The sequence below is a fragment of the Pogoniulus pusillus genome, chromosome 31, assembly GCF_015220805.1.
Source record: "Pogoniulus pusillus isolate bPogPus1 chromosome 31, bPogPus1.pri, whole genome shotgun sequence".
Classification (NCBI taxonomy): Eukaryota; Metazoa; Chordata; class Aves; order Piciformes; family Lybiidae; genus Pogoniulus; species Pogoniulus pusillus.
The window spans coordinates 3,926,171-3,943,992 of NC_087294.1; the positions used below are offsets into that span (position 1 = coordinate 3,926,171).

Below are 17,822 nucleotides of genomic sequence, written 5' to 3' on the forward strand. Positions count from 1 at the left end.
TACTGGACTATTTCTTATGTGTAATCAGTGTCAGTATTCTTTCTTTTGTTTTTTTAATTCAATTTATTTTTATGTGAAGAAGCTGAGCAAAAAACTATAGGGGTAGGAATATACAGGGAGGTGGGAATGAATGTATTCAAGAAATCACAGTACTTTTTAAAAGAACTGTCTTCAGCCAGGTTAAATACGTGGTGAATAGTGTGGCTTTAAGAAAAGATATTTTTTTCTTTGAAGAATAAATAGAATGTGTGTTTCAGGCTTTTTTATACATGGTATCTGCAGCTCTTTAATCCTAAATTGAAGTTTGCAAATGAGTGTCAGATGAATAACATCTTCCTAAATTGAACAGAACGTAAAATTGGAATTGCAGATACCCTGTTGCTAAAATGAGTCTTTGGGCTTGTTTGCTTTATTTTGCCTTTTAGTTATATCAGCTGAGAAACATCTGTCTTTGCTGCTAAATGACCTTTTCTGACTAGGCCAAGTGATTTTGACAGAATGAACTGTCTTCAGCTCTCATCAGTTGCAGGAATAGACTGCTCTAAGTTGCAGCTTTGGAGAAGAGAAAAAGATTAGATGTAAATATACTCAAATTGCTGCTGCTCTCAAAAAAAGCTTACTTGGATATATGGGAAAAATTCTCCGTACCTGTACTGCTTCAGTGTTCATGAAGGCAGTAGTTTACCTCTCTTTCATCTCATTTAGCCTGATTAATTTTAATTCTCTTCTAGATTTGGTAATTTTAGGAAGTTGGTAATACTCTGTTTTGGGTTGTGCCCAGAGCGAGGTCATTAATCCTGAGTGTACTCCCTAGAAAATAAGGGAGAGTTTCTTTGAAGTGCTTTTGGGAAAGCTTTGTTGGTGTTTTCACACAATGGCTGATATGGGCTCTTTCAAGGACTGTGAAGTAAGAAGTGGGCCTAGAAGTGGAAAGAAGCCAAGTTTTCAGGCAGACTGAGTTTGAAACTACAGACCTGTCTGCCTGACCTCAGTGCCATGCAAGACCTGAGGGCAATCACAGGGCACCTATGGGGTGGCCAGGGGATCAGACCCAGCCATCATGGATTTAGGAGAGGCAGGTCCTGCTTGACCAACTTGATCTCTTTTGGTGAACCACCTGGTGGACGTTGGGAAGGCTGTGGATATAGTCTACCTGGACTTCAGCAAAGCCTTTGACACTATCTGCCATAGCAAACTCCTGGCCAAGCTGGCTCCCCATGGCTTGGACAGGTGCACTCTGTGCTGGGTTAAGAACTGGCTGGATGGCTGGTCCAGAGAGTGGTGGTGAATGGTGCCACATCCAGTTGGCAGCTGGCACTAGTGGTGTGCCCCAGGGATCAGTGCTGGGCCTGTTTAATATCTTCATTGATGATCTGGATGAGGGGATTGAGTCCATCATCAGTAAGTTTGCAGATGACACCAAACTGGGAGCAGGTGTCTATCTGTTAGAGGGCAGTAGGGCTCTGCAGAGAGACCTGGACAGGCTGGATAGATGGGCACAGTCCAGCAGCATGAGTTTTTAACAAGGCCAAGTGCCAGGTTCTGCACTTTGGCCACAACAACCCCAAGCAGTGCTACAGGCTGGAGACAGAGTGGCTGGAGAGCAGCCAGGCAGAGAGAGACCTGTGGGTACTGGTCAACAGGTGACTGAACATGAGCAAACAGTGTGCCCAGGTGGTCAAGAAGACCAATGGCATTCTGGCCTCTGTATCAGGAATAGTGTGGCAGCAGGACCAGGGAGGTCCTTCTGCCCCTGTACTCAGCGTTGGTTAGGCCACACCTTGAGTGCTGTGTCCAGTTCTAGGCCCCTCAATTGAAAGAAGATGTTGAGGTGCTTGGATGTGTCCAGAGAAGGGCAACAAGGCTGGTGAGGGGGCTGAAGCACAGCCCCACAAGGAGTGGCTGAGGGAGCTGGGGCTGTTTAGCCTGGAGAAGAGGAGGCTCAGGAGAGACCTCATTGCTGTCTGCAACTACCTAAAAGGAGGTTGTGGCCAGGTGGGGGTTGGTCTCTTCTGCCAGACACCCAGTGACAAATCAAGAGGACACAGTCTCAAACTGTGCCAGGGCAGGTTTAGGCTGGACATTAGGAAGAAGTCCTACATGGAAAGAGTGATTGGCATTGGAATGGGCTGCCCAAGAAGGTGGTGGAGTCACTGTCCCTGAAGGTATTTAAAAAGAGGCTGGGTAAGGCACTTAGTGCTGTGGTTTGGTTAATCATAAGGGTTAGGTGATAGGTTGGACTTGATGATCCTAGAGGTCTTTTCCAACATGGTTAATTCCATGATTCTGTGAAAATAATGGGGTTTTTGATGTGGGAGAAGGGAGGATATTCTATGAATATGTTGTAGTCAGCTTTCCTGTTATATCATGGGTTTTGGATGAGAAATACTGTAGAAGTGGATCAGCTTTTCTGCTTTCATATTTGTTAGACCACATACATCTTGAATGTTGATTTTAAATTTTAAATGGTGCAATATTAAATGAAAACTATGATTGTATATTGAAAACATGCCTTCTATGTGCAGAAACTGGGTTCTGCATAGTAGCTGTACTAAATCATGCACTTAATTCTGACCATCCAGGATAATCTGTTGCAGAGGTGTTTCTACCCGTGATTAATCCTGCATCTCTGTTTCTGCATTTACCCATGTGTTTCTTTGTGCTGAGATGCTCTAGGACGTTTCATGGTCTGCAGTGCTTGTAGAAGAATTTGTCACTTTTGTCATGATTGTGAACAGAGCAGTGAAGTCTTATCAACTTTCCCTGGATTTGAGTGAGAAGTGGGTAAAAACAGTAGGGTCAAAACAAAAGTTGACCTGGTGTGAACCCAGATCAGAATCTTTTCCTTAGTCAGTCACAGGGAAATTTGTATTAATATCCAGCCATATGTTTGGAGTCTGCTCTGTAGAGTTCTTTGGAAGTAGTTCCCAAATCTCTTTAAAGTTTTGAGTTTAATACCTTTGAGTGTTAGAGCTGAGAATATTTTTTGTATCAGTGGAGATTTTTTTTTTGTTATTGTTATTTTTTTCCTTACAAAATATGTGTGTATAAAAACATATGCTAAGCTAAAAAGCTTGGGTTTTTTCCCACCCTTTTGATTCTTCTTTTCATAGAAATTAAAGTTTAAATCTGAACAGATCCCTTAATGCTTTGAGGTTTTGACTTGCTATGTGTGCTGCTAGATGCTATGAACATTAATGGTTCTGGAATTACCCAATTTCAGGGTGTTTCTGCCACTACGGTCTTTAAAGGGAAATTTACAGCTCCTGCAATATTTGTCCCTTTAATTCTAAAATCCAGATGAAGCATAATCCCAGGAGTGTTGTTTTGTTGTTGCAATGTAATCTTTTTCAGATTATACATGATTTAGTTGGAAACAAATTAGCAGCTATGCATGCCTAAAGAAAGCAATTTAATAAACAAGATTTTTGTAAGACCTAATCAGAATTGTAAAATGATACTTGGGAATCAGTTACATTATACAAAAGAGCTGGTGTGAATGTAGGCATGTGTGTGAATTCATGGTTTCCAATCACATTGTTCTCAAGTAATACAAGGACTTTGACCTTCAGTCTACTGCTTCTTCTAATTTAATACTTAACTACTAAATGTTTTCAATCAATAATGAAAATTTCCATTCATGGCTGTAGTTTTTCTGTGGTGATTGAGTTCAATTTTTATTTTAACTGCTGTAAAAAGCTGTTTTCTAATGTTTTAAATCACCTGCTGCTGGTGAATATTTGTTTTGCTCCTTCCCAGAAAGTTAGTTCCATGCTTCTGGTTGTGTTGATGAGGAAGATCATTATAAATGTGAAATAATAACAGGCATATACTGGATGGAGTTCTCTTGCTCCAGCTCCACAACACAACTATCTAGCCTCAAGATTCATTATCTAGTTGACTCTTGAATTGAGCTATACTGCTGATATATCTCTGACTGGGAGAGTGGATTTTTATGATGCTCAGCCAACATGATAGACCGTTATGGAATGATGGTAAGAAAAAGATGAAACTTTTAGTTTCCAGATAACTATTAATGTTTTACACTATTTACAACCACATTTTTTTCCAGCCTGTAAAGGAAACAATTTTAGCTTAGAAAGTATGTTACAAGTGAAGCATTTCTTCTGGCAGTTGGAAGAAGTGACAGGACTTCTGTTATGGAGCTGAGTATGCCTCCCAATTACCCTGATTTTAAATATATCCTTTAGAAATTTTGCTTATATTTGATCTAGCTAGGGGCTTTTCCTTGTTTTCCTTAACCCTGTTTCTTACCTATCAAAAAAATTAAAAGGTTAAGAGTTAAAAAGCTAAAATGGTAGATTAAAGAGAAAGCAACCTCTGTGAGGCTGGAACCCAACAAAGGCAGCACTTCACACTTCAACGTCCCAGCCTGCTCTCACTTACTGAGAGTAGGGTGAATGGGTTTTTTATTTTTCTGAGCTTCTTTTCTTCCTACTGTGTCAGAAGAATATAACTCTTAAAATTCATCAGCAGTCATTTCTCAGTGTGGCCAGAACTTTCTGCACTTTCCTTACTTGTAGTCTCATGTTATGGCTATGGAAAAGGAAAACAGCTAGTTGTTTTTGTTTGCCTGGTGGTGTTACCCTTTTATCCCTCTTTATTCCATTATCCTATCTGTTTTAGCAGTGGGTTTTTCGCGTGTGGTGTTGGGGTGGGTTTTTTTGTGCCCCTAATTTTATTCATCATGAATTCAAACTTGCAAAGAGAGAAGAAAATTGTATTAGGATCTTCATACCTAAGGAACTTATGCTGTGTGTCAGAAAGAGTGGCAGGGCACTTTGCAGAAAGGAATGGAAGATAATCCTTAATGGCAGTCAGGGATGAGAGTAAGAGCTGGGGGGTGGGAAGGGGAGAGAGGCTGAATATTCAGTAGATTCTACTGTTATCTGGACTCTGATTTATTGTGGAATTACATTCTGTTGAGGTCCATTACAAATGTCAGCAGTAGGTTTAATTCAGTTCTTGAAGAGTTGTCATGTTGGGTTTTTTGTAACAGTGTAATCTCACAGCTTGGCCTAGAAAATTCAAATATGTTTCATTCAGGAGTGCTTGATGAAATCTAGTGCATAAGGTTGAATTCGAGAAGTTGAGTGGCTTAATTTTTGACTTATTCTGGAAATAGGTTATTTTCTCAAAGGCATTAATACTGTTCTGAGTCGTCTAGCAGAACTTCAAGTGCTTGGGTTTTGTTTTCTGACTTTTGTTTATTAAAGGAAATTTCAGACACCTTTTTTTTCTTTTTGAACATAGGTTTCTGAAAATTTAGGGTACCTCATTACAGCCTGTGATGTGATTCTTCTTTTAAAAACTTTCTAGAGTATTTTTGTCCTCCCTTAGCCTACTCATTTTTGACTTACAGGCCTGTGTTGGTTTTTTTTATTGTTAATAACTGACATCGGTCTCCCCCAAGTCTTCATGTCTCTTTGTTAAGAGGGCATATAATACTTGCTATGATGAGGGTGAAAACCCAGTCACAGAAGGGTGAAGTGTTGTGCTCATGTTTGCATAGCAGGTCAGCTGCTGAGCCAGGAATAGAAGCCCTGTCTTATGACTCAGTGCCCTAAGCACTGCCTCTCTGCAGCGCCAGTCTTTTCCAAGAATGTAGTAACCATGGGGTATAGAAGTAACTACAGAAAAGTACAGGAGCTTTGTTTCCAACTCTGGGAGGCTCTTACATAGCTTAAAATACTGTGGTAGAAAAAAGCTTTCGAAAGAAGCTCCTAGACGAGATTGGTAAAGTGGAATTTAGACTTGCTCTGTTTAAAAACAAAAAAAATAATAATTTCATTTTCCAGAAGGTTGTGGAGAGGGAAAAAAAAAGTTCAGCATGTTTGAAAGTCAAGCCCTGCTCTGCGAATAATCTTAAGAGCAGCCTGTGATTAAATCTTTTGTATATTCAACAACAAACTCATTTTATGCAACCACAACTATGATAAAATTGAATTAAATGAACCTGCCTCTAAGAAAAGAGACTGAATAGCTGAGTAGTGCATTATTCAATGAACGGAAAAGAGGGAGGCTGGCTGAAATGGTTGGGAAATGGTTTTAGCATTCTGTGTGTCTAAAGAGCAATGCTGTGAAATCAGGGTATTTGTTTTCCCCCCCACCTCCCCGCCCTCAGTTTTTAAATAGCAGCGCTCTTCCTACTGTCAGAATGCAGTGTTGTGACACCCCTACTCAAAAGTTATGACAGCAGTGTAATGACAGCTACTGCCTCTTGAGAATCAATCAGGCAATTAATTTTGTAAATGAAATGCTGATTATACAAAGCTTCACATGAGAGGCCCAGTGATTAAAATCAATTTAACAAATTGTTTCAGGTGGGACTTGATTAATAATTTGCCATAAATGCTGAGGATATATGACCAGCATACCTTTGTGTGTGTGTGTGTGTTGATGTAGAACTATATATAATGCTTGGAGTGGGAAAAAAATAGCATCAAGCTGTCTGTACTTGTGGTTTGTGACCTCGATGTGATTGGTTATACGTTTTTGTGGGTGCACTCCTTTATGCAGTGTCCATAAGGCCACTTTCACAGCTAATGCTCTCTCTAACAAGTAAATACAATTTTCAGGTTTGTTTTTGCTAATAAAGCCAAGTAACTGAGAAGGTAAATCCAGAACTTTAATAATTATGAAGTTCAAGAAGATTTATCTCTGCAATTTGAAGAGGATGTAGGATTTCTTTCGTGTAATTCCCTCACTGGCTTCTGTTGCTTACTGGTTTCCAGGATTTTCTGCATTTCCCCCTCCTACTCTAGTACTTGTCTGCAAGGAGGCTTCCTGCACAGCTCCTCTCTTCCATTCGAGGCTGCTCTCTGCTCCTTGCGTGACGGACACTATTTTTAGTACATCCCTTTCTGTCCATCTCACCCTGTGTTTGTGTAAGAGCTGTGTGAAGTAGGTAAGGGAATTTTTTTCAAGTTCCAGATGGCAGCCATGCAGAGTGAGTGAAGGTGTTTACTTGTCTAAGAAACTGACAGTTTCAATGCCAGACCAAATAGAAGTAACTGGTGTGCTGGGTGGGGCTTTCTTTTTTTAACTTACAGTTTTCTGCATTTATGAATGGATTTTTCTCTTCCTTGCTGAGCTGCAGTGTTGGTTGCTGAGGAAGCCTCACAGCCGTGAGATGTCTTCTGCTCCATCTAGCCTGAGAACTTTTACTGTTTTCCCTTGCTATCTGCCTTGCTGTCCTACCACAGGTTACTATTTTGGTAGCAGAAATGGTAAACTAAGAGCTCTGCCTGTGTCTCACTTTTCATTGCCACAGCTGTTGTATTGGTGCAAAACAATCCTTTGTGGACAGTTCAGATGCTGGATTGTGGATAGAAGTAGGTAAAAACATGGTCATGATTGAGCAGCAGTTAGAGAAAGGAATTTGAATTAATGACATGTGGTTGCAGATAGATTTTTGTGGTAGCTTGCTGGGGAGTGCTTTTGCTGGGAGAATAGACCTTAGGCATGCCTAAAAAAGGTGGTCCCCTCCTTATGGAGCATCCAGTTGGAGAAAACAAATATGAATACAGGAAAATAATTCCTGAGTATTCCTGAAAGAAGTTTGGGATTAGGAAGGTGTCTTACCAAAGGCGGCTGTGTGCTCAGGTGTGATCAGGGCAGATGGCACACCTTCAGTTGACTTAGGAGCAACCAGGATATTTGTTACATGTATGTCAGTAGTTGGCAGTGACAAAGCTTGAGGGGCAGAAGTTCTGAGTTGTATGCCCATGTAGACTTGGCACAAACATAGGCTCGTTTTAGCCATTAGGTGCAGTCAATGCATATAATTGCTTTCTGATGTTGTCTCAACCTTTGTCTGCACTGGTGCTGGTAACTGAAGCGGTTACTTGTGTATGCTTCCTTAAAACCAGGGTTCTTTACTCTGTGTGTTTGTGATTCGTTCTTTCAGTAGTCATTTAGTATAAAATAGTAACTAGAGAATAACTGACTCACTGACCTTCCAATTTTCAGGTTGTGTTGAAGAGGGCTCTGAAGAAAAGAGGAAAACAGGCACACACACACATATATATATATATATATATATATATATATATATATATATATATATATATATCCCTAAACCCTTAGAGGCACTTGTTTGTATAATATTTGTAAATGTTTAGTGGAGTAGTAGTTGATTTTTGTTGAGGCATAGTTTTTTTATTTTCTCTTTCCTCTGTTCAATTACTTTCTGTTTTGAGTGGGAAATTATCTTTTTGATGTCTCCTTGCAGCTGAAATCAGACAGTATGCAGAACCTTTAAACCAAGAAAAAATACTGCTTTGTTAAATCTATGCTAGTGTATGCTTCTTATTCACTAGATTTTCCTTAATCATAGGCTTATGTTGAATGTGGCTCTTTGTTTGTGCTTATTCCTTGTTGTGTTTGTGCAACTGACTTTTTTTGAGTGTAAATTTTAGTGAAGCACAGGCAGTTGACTTCTTAATTTAAAAAAAATAGGAAACATTTTCCAGTTACTTCTCAGATTTCAATATTAATCTAAATCAGAATTTAAAGCTGTTGTTTGCATATTTCTTAAACGGGTATTTAAGACACACCTAACTAGAGTTGTGTTTTGGTACTTGCTGCTTCTGTTGTGTAAAGGCAGTAGCTGAAGAGGCTTTGTACATGTTCATACAAATGATGGCATTATCTAGAAATGGGTTATCTTTTCCTCAGTTGCATCCTCATGCCAGTTCTGTCGTTGTATTATAGTGAATACTTGTGATTATCTCTAGTGATAAAATTGTAACTTGGTGCCTGACCTACAGCTGAGAGCTCTGTGCCCATCTTTCTTGGAATGTCAGTTGCTGCTTGTCATCCATCTTTATTATGAGGTTTCAAGGCTTTGGTATTAATAAAGAGGGTTGTTTTGTTTTTCTTTTTATATGGAGACAGAGGCTTTGGCTGCAGATCAGTGAACAAACAAAGTGTTATTGTATTCAGTAGCTCTAGGAGTTTGAGGGCAAGCCTACTTGAGAGTGTTGAGTTCATGTTGTTTTGTTACAGGCATAAATGATGTAGCATTAGTTGTTGGGATGCTCTGTGGCTTATGGTCCCTTTAAATTGCAGCATTTGCTGTTGTCAGCCAAACCAATGCTGCTTTTTTTTAAACAAACAAAAAAGCTCACTTTCACTTGAAGGGCAGTTGTAACTCGTGTGGATACTCTTGTAGCAAATTGCTTTGTCTGCCTTGTGTAAGAGCTCTTCCGTCACATCTGAATCCCACTGTGACCTTTGTAAAGTGGCTCCCACTCTTCTCTGCCTTGACCTCAGTGCTGGGGTTCTTCATGCCATCTTGAAAGGGAGAGGTTATGTTTTGAGACAGTGACTGGCTCTTCACATTCACAAATGTCATTCAAATAAAGATTTTGGCTTTAGAGGTGAAATATTCATTGATAACTCAGTGTATGTATAATGCATACATCAGTAATGGAAAGAAAGAGATGACGCATCTTGATTGGACTGCTGCTCAGGTTATTCTAGCGTGCCACAGGTCTGTGTGGAGACCAGGTATCTGGGAAAACATGGGTTAATGATGGGTTAATCATGTGAGAAAATGGTCGTGGGTTTTTTCTCACTTTAGAAAAGCAAAATTGACTCTCTAGGTACTTCAGGGAGAGGTGGTCTACTTGATTCTTTTGACTAGGAGGAAAGTGGAAGTGGTGCTGATGTTGAGTTCACAAGTGAGTGTAGAATAATAGTTTTTCCACTTCTGCTTATAGCAGGAACACTGAGTTTATGTAGTCTTGTAAACACTGAGTGAGGAGGGGAAACGAAAGGCAAGTAACAAAACTATTTTGCAGGCTGTTGTAGGCTTTTCTGTGTTCTACCTGAATGTTGGACTGTGAGTCTCAAGACCAGGCATGAAACCTTGGCCCTATTGGAATCACTAGCAAAACTTCCATTAAGTGTTTTGTTACAAGGCACATTACAAGACAAGGACTCTTAAGAAATGCTCTCTTCTTACAAAGCCTAATAGTACCTGTGTAAATGAATCTGATGCTGGCACAAGAGATGTACTATAATAAAGGGGTTACAAATGATAGTGTTACTATGGACTGAAGCAAAGAACAAGACTGAGGTATTTTGAGCTTCTGCAGATCAATGCAAAGTTTAAATGAAATGGAGCAAGTTGAAGAGGAGGTGCAGAATCCATTCAGACTTGCCTGGCAGAATATGACAGTAAAAAATAGTATGAGCAAAACTTAGCTAAATTAGTAAAAAGTTGTGTGATATTGGGAGCAAAATATCTCTAGATGAAAAGTGGACCCTTCAGTAAGGGAAGGAGGAGGAAACAAACTAATACTGATGACTGCAATGACACTAAAAGGAAATGTAAAAAGTAATTAAAGCTTTATGGTGCAGCATGTAATAGAATTAAGAGAAGGCAGGGAAGATATGAAAATGTACACATCATCTGTTCATGGTCATACATGCCTACTGGATTTGAGAAGAATGTCATGAAGTCACCACAATGCTTTCATTTTTGATAAACATTAGAGAGTAGGTTTGGAGAGTTGGTTGTTGATCGCTACCACACAAAGAGGTTGTTACTTGTCATAATCTTCTCTTTGAAAACTGTTGGCATTGGTGTTAAAGAAAATGCTTAAATGTAATAAATGTTGAAGGAACATTCAGGTAGGTTAAAATCCATATTTATCAATTAGCAGCTCCTAAATGACTTTCCAAAGTGTCATGGATAGATAAACTCTTGCTAGAAATAGGAAACTTGGAAGTAGGAAAGAATGCCAGAGGGGAAAACTGTGCACACACGTCTTTCATCAAACTCAGAAGTAGTTGCAGTTGTAGATAGTGCAGCATTTTCTGCAGTTTAAATCCCATGATTTCAAGCCAGGAAGTGAGGGATTCATATAGATTGGTAAATTTTGAGATTCCTTTTGTTCTAGTGAAAAACTGACAGCTTGCAGAGCATACAGCTACCTTAATGGTAAGACCATCTTCTGCTTTTTTCACTATTCCTCTGATAAGGGAAGCATTCAGTCCTGTAGCACACATCAGCCCATCCACTGCACTAATGTCAACTAATCCTTGGAGCAGGCACATCTGCTGCCTGGGAGGACAAAAGCATGACCATATATTGAAAGACTGATAACAGTTATGTCTATTTTTTTCTTGCCTTGCAGAAACAACTCACAGCAACTGAGTTATTGGTAGACATAGCTGCACTGCACAGACAACTGGGATCTAGTATGAGAGGAGTCAGGAGTAGCAGTGGCAAGTTGCTGTTCTCTGTAGGGACTGGCCAGTGCATGGAATGAGATGTGCTTTGTCAGTTGCTCTGTTTTCTGTAGCCCTAAAGATGATCAGAGAACTCTGCTGTTTATTTTTTCCCAAAGACCTTGGAAGGAGCAGGGGAGCAGGCAGCGCTGTTAGCTAGTGTGAGTCTATCTGGGTTGTTCCTGTAATTTACCTGGAGATATTTACCACCTTCTTAGTCATATGAATGTGAGCCTGCTCATGTTAATTATCTCCACTCCCTGATCTCATGCCTGACTTGCAGTAAGTTCTCAGTATGACCAAGACCTCCTTACCCATACCCAGTGACCAAAGCCCCCTCAGTTTCGGTGTTCTGTGGGTCACCTACAGCTGCCGTAGACTAGCATCTCACACTCTTAATCCCTCTGCCTTCCTGAAGTGGAGGGATGTCACCCGAGGGAGAGGGAGCAGCTCAGCTGGAGAGGACGAGAAGCAAAGAGACAGCAAGTTGGTGAGAAGAGAAGGAAGGAGGAAATGGCAGTGAAGCTGCTTAGGAGAGTGTCTACTCTCCTAATGCACACACGCAAACAAAAACCGTCTGCTGCTTGGAGGTCACTGGTGCAGAGGACAGATACTCTTTGGCCTGTATCCATGTGACCTCCTAACCTTGTTTCTTTCTCTTTCCTTCAACCCTTTCTGCTTCACTTCTGTCTTCACTGCTTTTTTAAACTCTATTGTTCCTCTTTCTTTGCCTGTCAAACTAGAGGCTGCCTACCTACACCTTGTAAGGTCTCTAAAGTTTTGCTGTGCTGCTTGTGCACTCCCATTTCTTCCTCCTGGTCTGGTGACATTCAGGTGCACTCTCTCAGCAGGGGCACACACCTTGCCTTTCCCAAAAGTCTGATGTCACCCTGACCAATTAAAATTCTTTGCCCCAAAGCATGGTATCCAAGAGGCATTTTCAAGTGTTTTTTGTAAGAACATAAATGATGTATTTTTCTGTGACCTCATTCTAAGACATAGATGAACTATTTCTGCTGAATTTTCCAGAGAATTTCTGCCCCAGGCATACATATGGCCTGGAAAAATTCAGCCTAAATGCTTAAAGTTTGGCAGAGTTTATGTGCACCTGAAAGTAGCCCTAATAACAGAAAGTGTCAGACAGTTTCAGCTATGTAACTGTCTGCATTGTTCATATTTTGCTTTTGTTATTGGGTGCAGAACAGCAAATACCACACTCAAAATTAATTAAAAATTGAATTTGAATTGATTGTTGTTATTGAAGTTGAGACCTGGAAACAATACTCTGAAACAGAAGAGGATGGCAACAAAGAGTTGTTGTTGTTGTGCTTTGTGAGCATCTTGTGAATGCTTTGAACATTTGAGAAGATGAACATGACAAGTGATGCACAGAATGGACATTAAAACACAGAGATAAAGTATCTTGGTCTATAGGAAGAATTGGAATTCTGCTGGGAACCCTGTAAGAAGGAATCTCTAACTCATCATCTGAACCTTTTTCGGGGGGTTGTTGCATTTTTTTTTGTTTTTGTCTGCTGTAAAGTGTGATGAGAGTGTCACACAGCATAAGAACAAAGAAGATGTGAGAGTGTTGTATGAGTCAGGTGGACTGAAGTGTTTGGGGAACCATTGATTTTGAAACTACTCAGGGACATTCAGTGATGAAAAATAGAAATTTCTCATCTAACCACAAAGAAGTCAAATAATATAGGGGCAAATTGCTGAGTAATACCCAAAATTAGAAGTGAATGTGCAGTTTGCTATGGTGGCAAAAAAGAGCTGTCTTCTTCTGAAGTGAATGGAGGTGTCCTCTGAGGAGGTTGGAGGAGGTAGAAATGGTAACAGTGTAGTATGTTGACATTTGGAACACTTTATAAATGCCTATTTATACATATAATAGTTGTGACTACTTTGGAAAGCACATGCTTTGTATAGGGAAAAAGAAAAGCTGCACTGTAGAACAGCAGTAATGAGGAGGAAAGGGGATGGGGGAAAAGGTAATTTATTGTCATAATAGCTATTAGATCAGAATAGAATCATAGAGTGTTTTGGGTTGGAAGGTACACAGCCAGAAGGGACTTGTAAAAGCAGTGTTACACAGGAGGCTGCAAAATGAGAGTGATCAACAGCACACTGTAGGAAAACATGTACAAAATGTGCTATGGGAAGGAATCCAGCTCCTGCCCAGGGGTGGGCTGGCTGGCTGAGTTAGTAGGTCCTTTTCCCGGGGAGAAGGAGTGGGATATGTGTGTCTTTTTGATGAAGACGGCGTTGTCATAGTTTTTTTTTAAAGCTTCCCCCTCTCATCCCCTCCCTTTTTCTTCCATGAATATAGCTGGCACTCAGGAATTAAAAAAATGGATGTCATCTTAACAATACAGTGCTGTGCTTGACAAAGTACGATATTTTTTCTGGTTCAGTTAGTCCTCAGTAATAAAATATGAGAGTAATACCACACAATGGTTGACACCTGTCCTGAAACTGTTACAGTGCTTGGTAAGTGCTGCCAAAAAGTCTAAAAATAAAATTCTCCCCTGCCTACCCTCCCCCTCCATCAGTGACTGCAGTTTGGGTTCCTGGGCTCTGTTAAGGAGGCAAATAAACTTTTATGTAAAATGTGGGTTATGACTTGCCTTTGAATCTGGGAACTTATTAATGCACATGATAGCAGTGTGAAATATCTGAAATACAATGTTCTGTATTCTTTCCAATTTCTCTTTTTTCAAGGTAAGAAGACAGATGTTTTCTGAAGATTAAATGGCTTGTCCATTACTTGTATCTCTCAGGATAGAAGAAGTTCTGTTTATGTTTAAAGCCAGTGATGCTAATTAATTTACAGCAGTGTACTTAATTGTTTCTTAAGCTGAAAATGATGGGCAGTATTCCTGCTTCATCTGTGGATCAGAGACAACCTTAAGTTTGAGTTCAAAGTTACTTTCCTTTTTTTTTTGAATGCAATGGAAATCCCAAACTTAGCATTTAAAACCTCATCTAATTCATGTGAGAATCAGAGTACAGAACTTTGCCTGTTTGTGTGTCGAGTCAATGTTTGATGTGTAAAGCACCGAGAAAACACTTTATAAAGTCAGTGGTGTAGTTTGGCTGCGGTAAGCATGACTTTTCTCATCTTTTTCTTTCCACATCTTAAAGTTTTGCTTTGCTTGTGTTTAACAATAGGGCAGCCCGATGGATCCCATGGTCATGAAGAGACCTCAGTTGTACGGCATGGGCAGCAGTCCTCATTCTCAGACGCAGCAGAGCAGCCCCTACCCCGGGCAGTCCTATGGCCCTCCCGGCCCCCAGCGCTATCCCGTGGGAATGCAGGGCCGAGCCCCGGCAGCCATGGGAGGAATGCAGTATCCACAGCAACAGGTTGGTGGAAGGTTTTTTTTGCGTTGCTTTGGTTTCCCTCCTCTCCTCTTCCCCTCTGACACTCTGGTAATATGGCAAAAAAATATAAAAGAAACTCAGAAATGAGTATTTCTTGTGCAGAAGGAGGGTAAAGGTTTTAAAAGTGAATATGTCGATAATGTGAAAGTTTTCTGAAGCCCCTTACAGACAGAAGAGAATTTAGTTTGTTGGTAGTGACTTGGAGAGGAGAGCATGTCAGATGCCACCAGTCGTCCTCTTTTTTTCTAACTGACACAGTTTAACCTTGTATTTTATAGCTGTTGTGGGGGTTTTGTGTGTTCGTTTTTCTGAATTCTCCTTCTCCCTGGCTGAGGTATGTTTAAATGCAAGATGAAGACCTAGAGCTGACATTAAGTGCAGGGAGACTCACTAGTATTGTCCAATGCATACAAATGTGTTACACGTTTAAATAATGGTTACTGTTGGGGTGTTTTGTTATGTTTATTTCTCTATCCTCTTTTTGCTAGGAGACTGTAGGTTTGTGTTGTTTTTTTCCCCCAGTACCAACTTTATAAAGTCAGAATATTTTATTTTTTATATTAGAGTACATAGAAATCTTTTTATCTACTTGGATTTCAGTGGTTTTTATCTACTTGGATTTCAGTGTTGATGGTAAACATATTTTGATTATTTTTGGTATCATTTTAAAGATCAGTTACAATGCTCATATCACATACTAAGAGGAAGGGATAAACCAAGATGATCAAGAAGTTGCTTTTTACTAATTTAATTTAAAATTAGGAATATGAGTGTAGGCAATGGGAGCTCTATACTTTGGTGTGAGCACAGCAGAGTAGTAATTTGATTGTTAATGTGAAAACACATTTGTTTTGTACAGTTGTGTAGTTGCAGATTAGCTTTTTCTCTCCTTAACAATAAATTACTTTTGTAAGTATAGAGAAGAAAAAAAACATTTGGTCTCCCTGGCAGATAGGTGCCTAATTCTTTTTATCACTCATCCACCTGCACAGGATGTTAGTCAGGTGGTTAATTAAACAAATGTAGCTTCAAACAGAGTAGCTGGATTAATAATACCATTATTAGTAGCCTTCATTTTTATTAGTTTCTGTTGTCAAATAGGTGCTTGCTTGTTAGGAAGAAATTGTGTAGTTTAGAGATGTCAAACTATATTTGGTTGCTAGATTCAGTCTGCAAAGCATTTTGTCAGTTGTAAAAGGACAAATTGGGAGAAAAAACAAGAGGCTTTATTTTTCTCTGGCTGTAGACAAAATGATGTTAGTAAAACATATTTTTAGTTTTAAAATGAGTTATTCTGCTTTATGTGGAGATGAGTGTTGCATTTTTACTTCATTTGCTAATTGCTTGATAATTGTAAATTCCCCATCAGCAGGCAGTGATCTGGCACAGTGATTGGCTGCTGGCCCTATCCATCTCCTCACAGCATTAATGTAATTGGCTGAGCAGCAGCACAGTTCTAAGCCCTAATGCTCTTTGGGGAAAAAGTGAGAGGATAATTATGACATTGAATTTTTATTGAGCGGACATCACCACCTAGGCATGATTTTGTTTTGGACAGCCTCCAAAGCTTCGTGTGTTTGGTTTGTGAACCTCTAATGATCTGAATCCAGTTCTTTTCATATTGCTCATATATTACCACCTTTCTACAAAGGATTAAAATGCAGGAATGCAGGTTTGTAAATTGAATTGCCAACTTACCAGCTGAGTGGTAAGTTGTCTTTGGCACAGGATGCCACAGTTGATTCCTGGCTGAATTTTCACTCCTGTGACTTGAATATTGAATAAGGAGAGCTTAGCTATGCCTGTAAAATTTGCTATATGGAATGTACCTACTTATATATATATCTATAAAATAAACAATACTGCCAAAAGATTCAGAAGATACATTTCAGCACTTTCTGGAAATTGGAGTCCTTTACAGTGTCACACTGAATTTACCTAAAGTGCAAGGGACTTCTGAAAGCTTGATGGATTAAAAGATACTGGCCCTTAATGCATGCAGTGCTTAAAGTATTGTTCAGTTATTGGGTAGGTGGAATTATGAGAGTGGAAGTGCCTGTAGGAAGGGCAGAAACATCAACTGAAGAGGTTTTTCTTGTTATAAGTTATAGCCTGCTGTTGGCCAAAGATAGCCAAGGGTGACAGTTCTGTTTCCCTGGATGAAACAAGCAGGCTTTTTGTTAGACTACGAAGACTTTTGGATTTTAAAGACCCTGAAATGTTAAATCTGACTCTTTGTCAGCGAGTGCTGTGGCTTGAGGTTAGAACTATGGGACTTGACAGATTTCAATTTGCAGGCTCTGCTTCAGGATGCTACAAATGAAGAAATAAAGATGAAAAGTAACACCCTAAAGATCCAGCTAAAATTAATAGAAATGAGGATAATTGCCTAGTTGTAGGTAGCTGGTTGATGTCATATGGCAGCAGAGAGGTAGAAGAGCTCAATTGCAGGAAAGGAAGCCTGTGGCATAAGCAGTGAAAGATCAAAGAGGATGAAAAAGATAAAATGTTATCAAGTTCAGTCATTCTGCTTATCAGCATCATGGGTGTCAAGCATAACCTGCTAACCTGTTGAGAAAGTGGTATCTAGGTAATGCTGTATTCTCTTACAAGTGCTGTTTGATCTAGACATGCTTGATACCAAACAGGAAGGTGCAGGTAAACCCACAGATTTTCTTAGTATTCTGTGTGGAAATTGCAGGATGTTGAAGAGAGAATGGAAAGTATGGAATATGTTTTGAGATATCAGATCTCCTAAGCATTTGAACTTGAAACTCGTTTCTCATGATTTACCAAGGATAAGCCCCATAACAAAACACTGAGCCTTACATAAGGGGCAAAATTAGAAATTCACACAATCTTTTTGCATTACTCACTGAAATAACCAAATATAAGGGGATTGGTGTGTGTATATATATATATATATATATATATATATATATGTAAGCACGTAGGAAAGAGACCTAAATCTGTGATGAAGCCCAAGGTTTTCTTTTTCTTCCTCAGCACTTGACAGCAGAGATCCAGATTTATCATGTGAAGATAGGTGATAGCTTGTCATGACAAAATGCTAAGCAGTTGTAAGAATGCTGCATTTTGTCACATTCTAAGGACGTGTCCAGCATGAGCCCTATATATATGTGTGTGTGTGTGCTGAAATTGATTTGGGT

The 17,822-nt window shown here is 39.6% G+C and overlaps 1 protein-coding gene across 1 annotated transcript in view; it reads left to right on the plus strand.

Moving 5' to 3' along the window:
• ARID1B (AT-rich interaction domain 1B) overlaps nucleotides 1-17,822 on the plus strand; it is a 362,844-nt gene that overhangs the window by 19,299 nt on the left and 325,723 nt on the right. Inside the window, exon 2 of the mRNA XM_064169371.1 lies at nucleotides 14,440-14,634. Coding sequence (XP_064025441.1) covers nucleotides 14,440-14,634 — 195 coding nt within the window. The remainder of the gene's footprint in view (nucleotides 1-14,439; nucleotides 14,635-17,822) is intronic.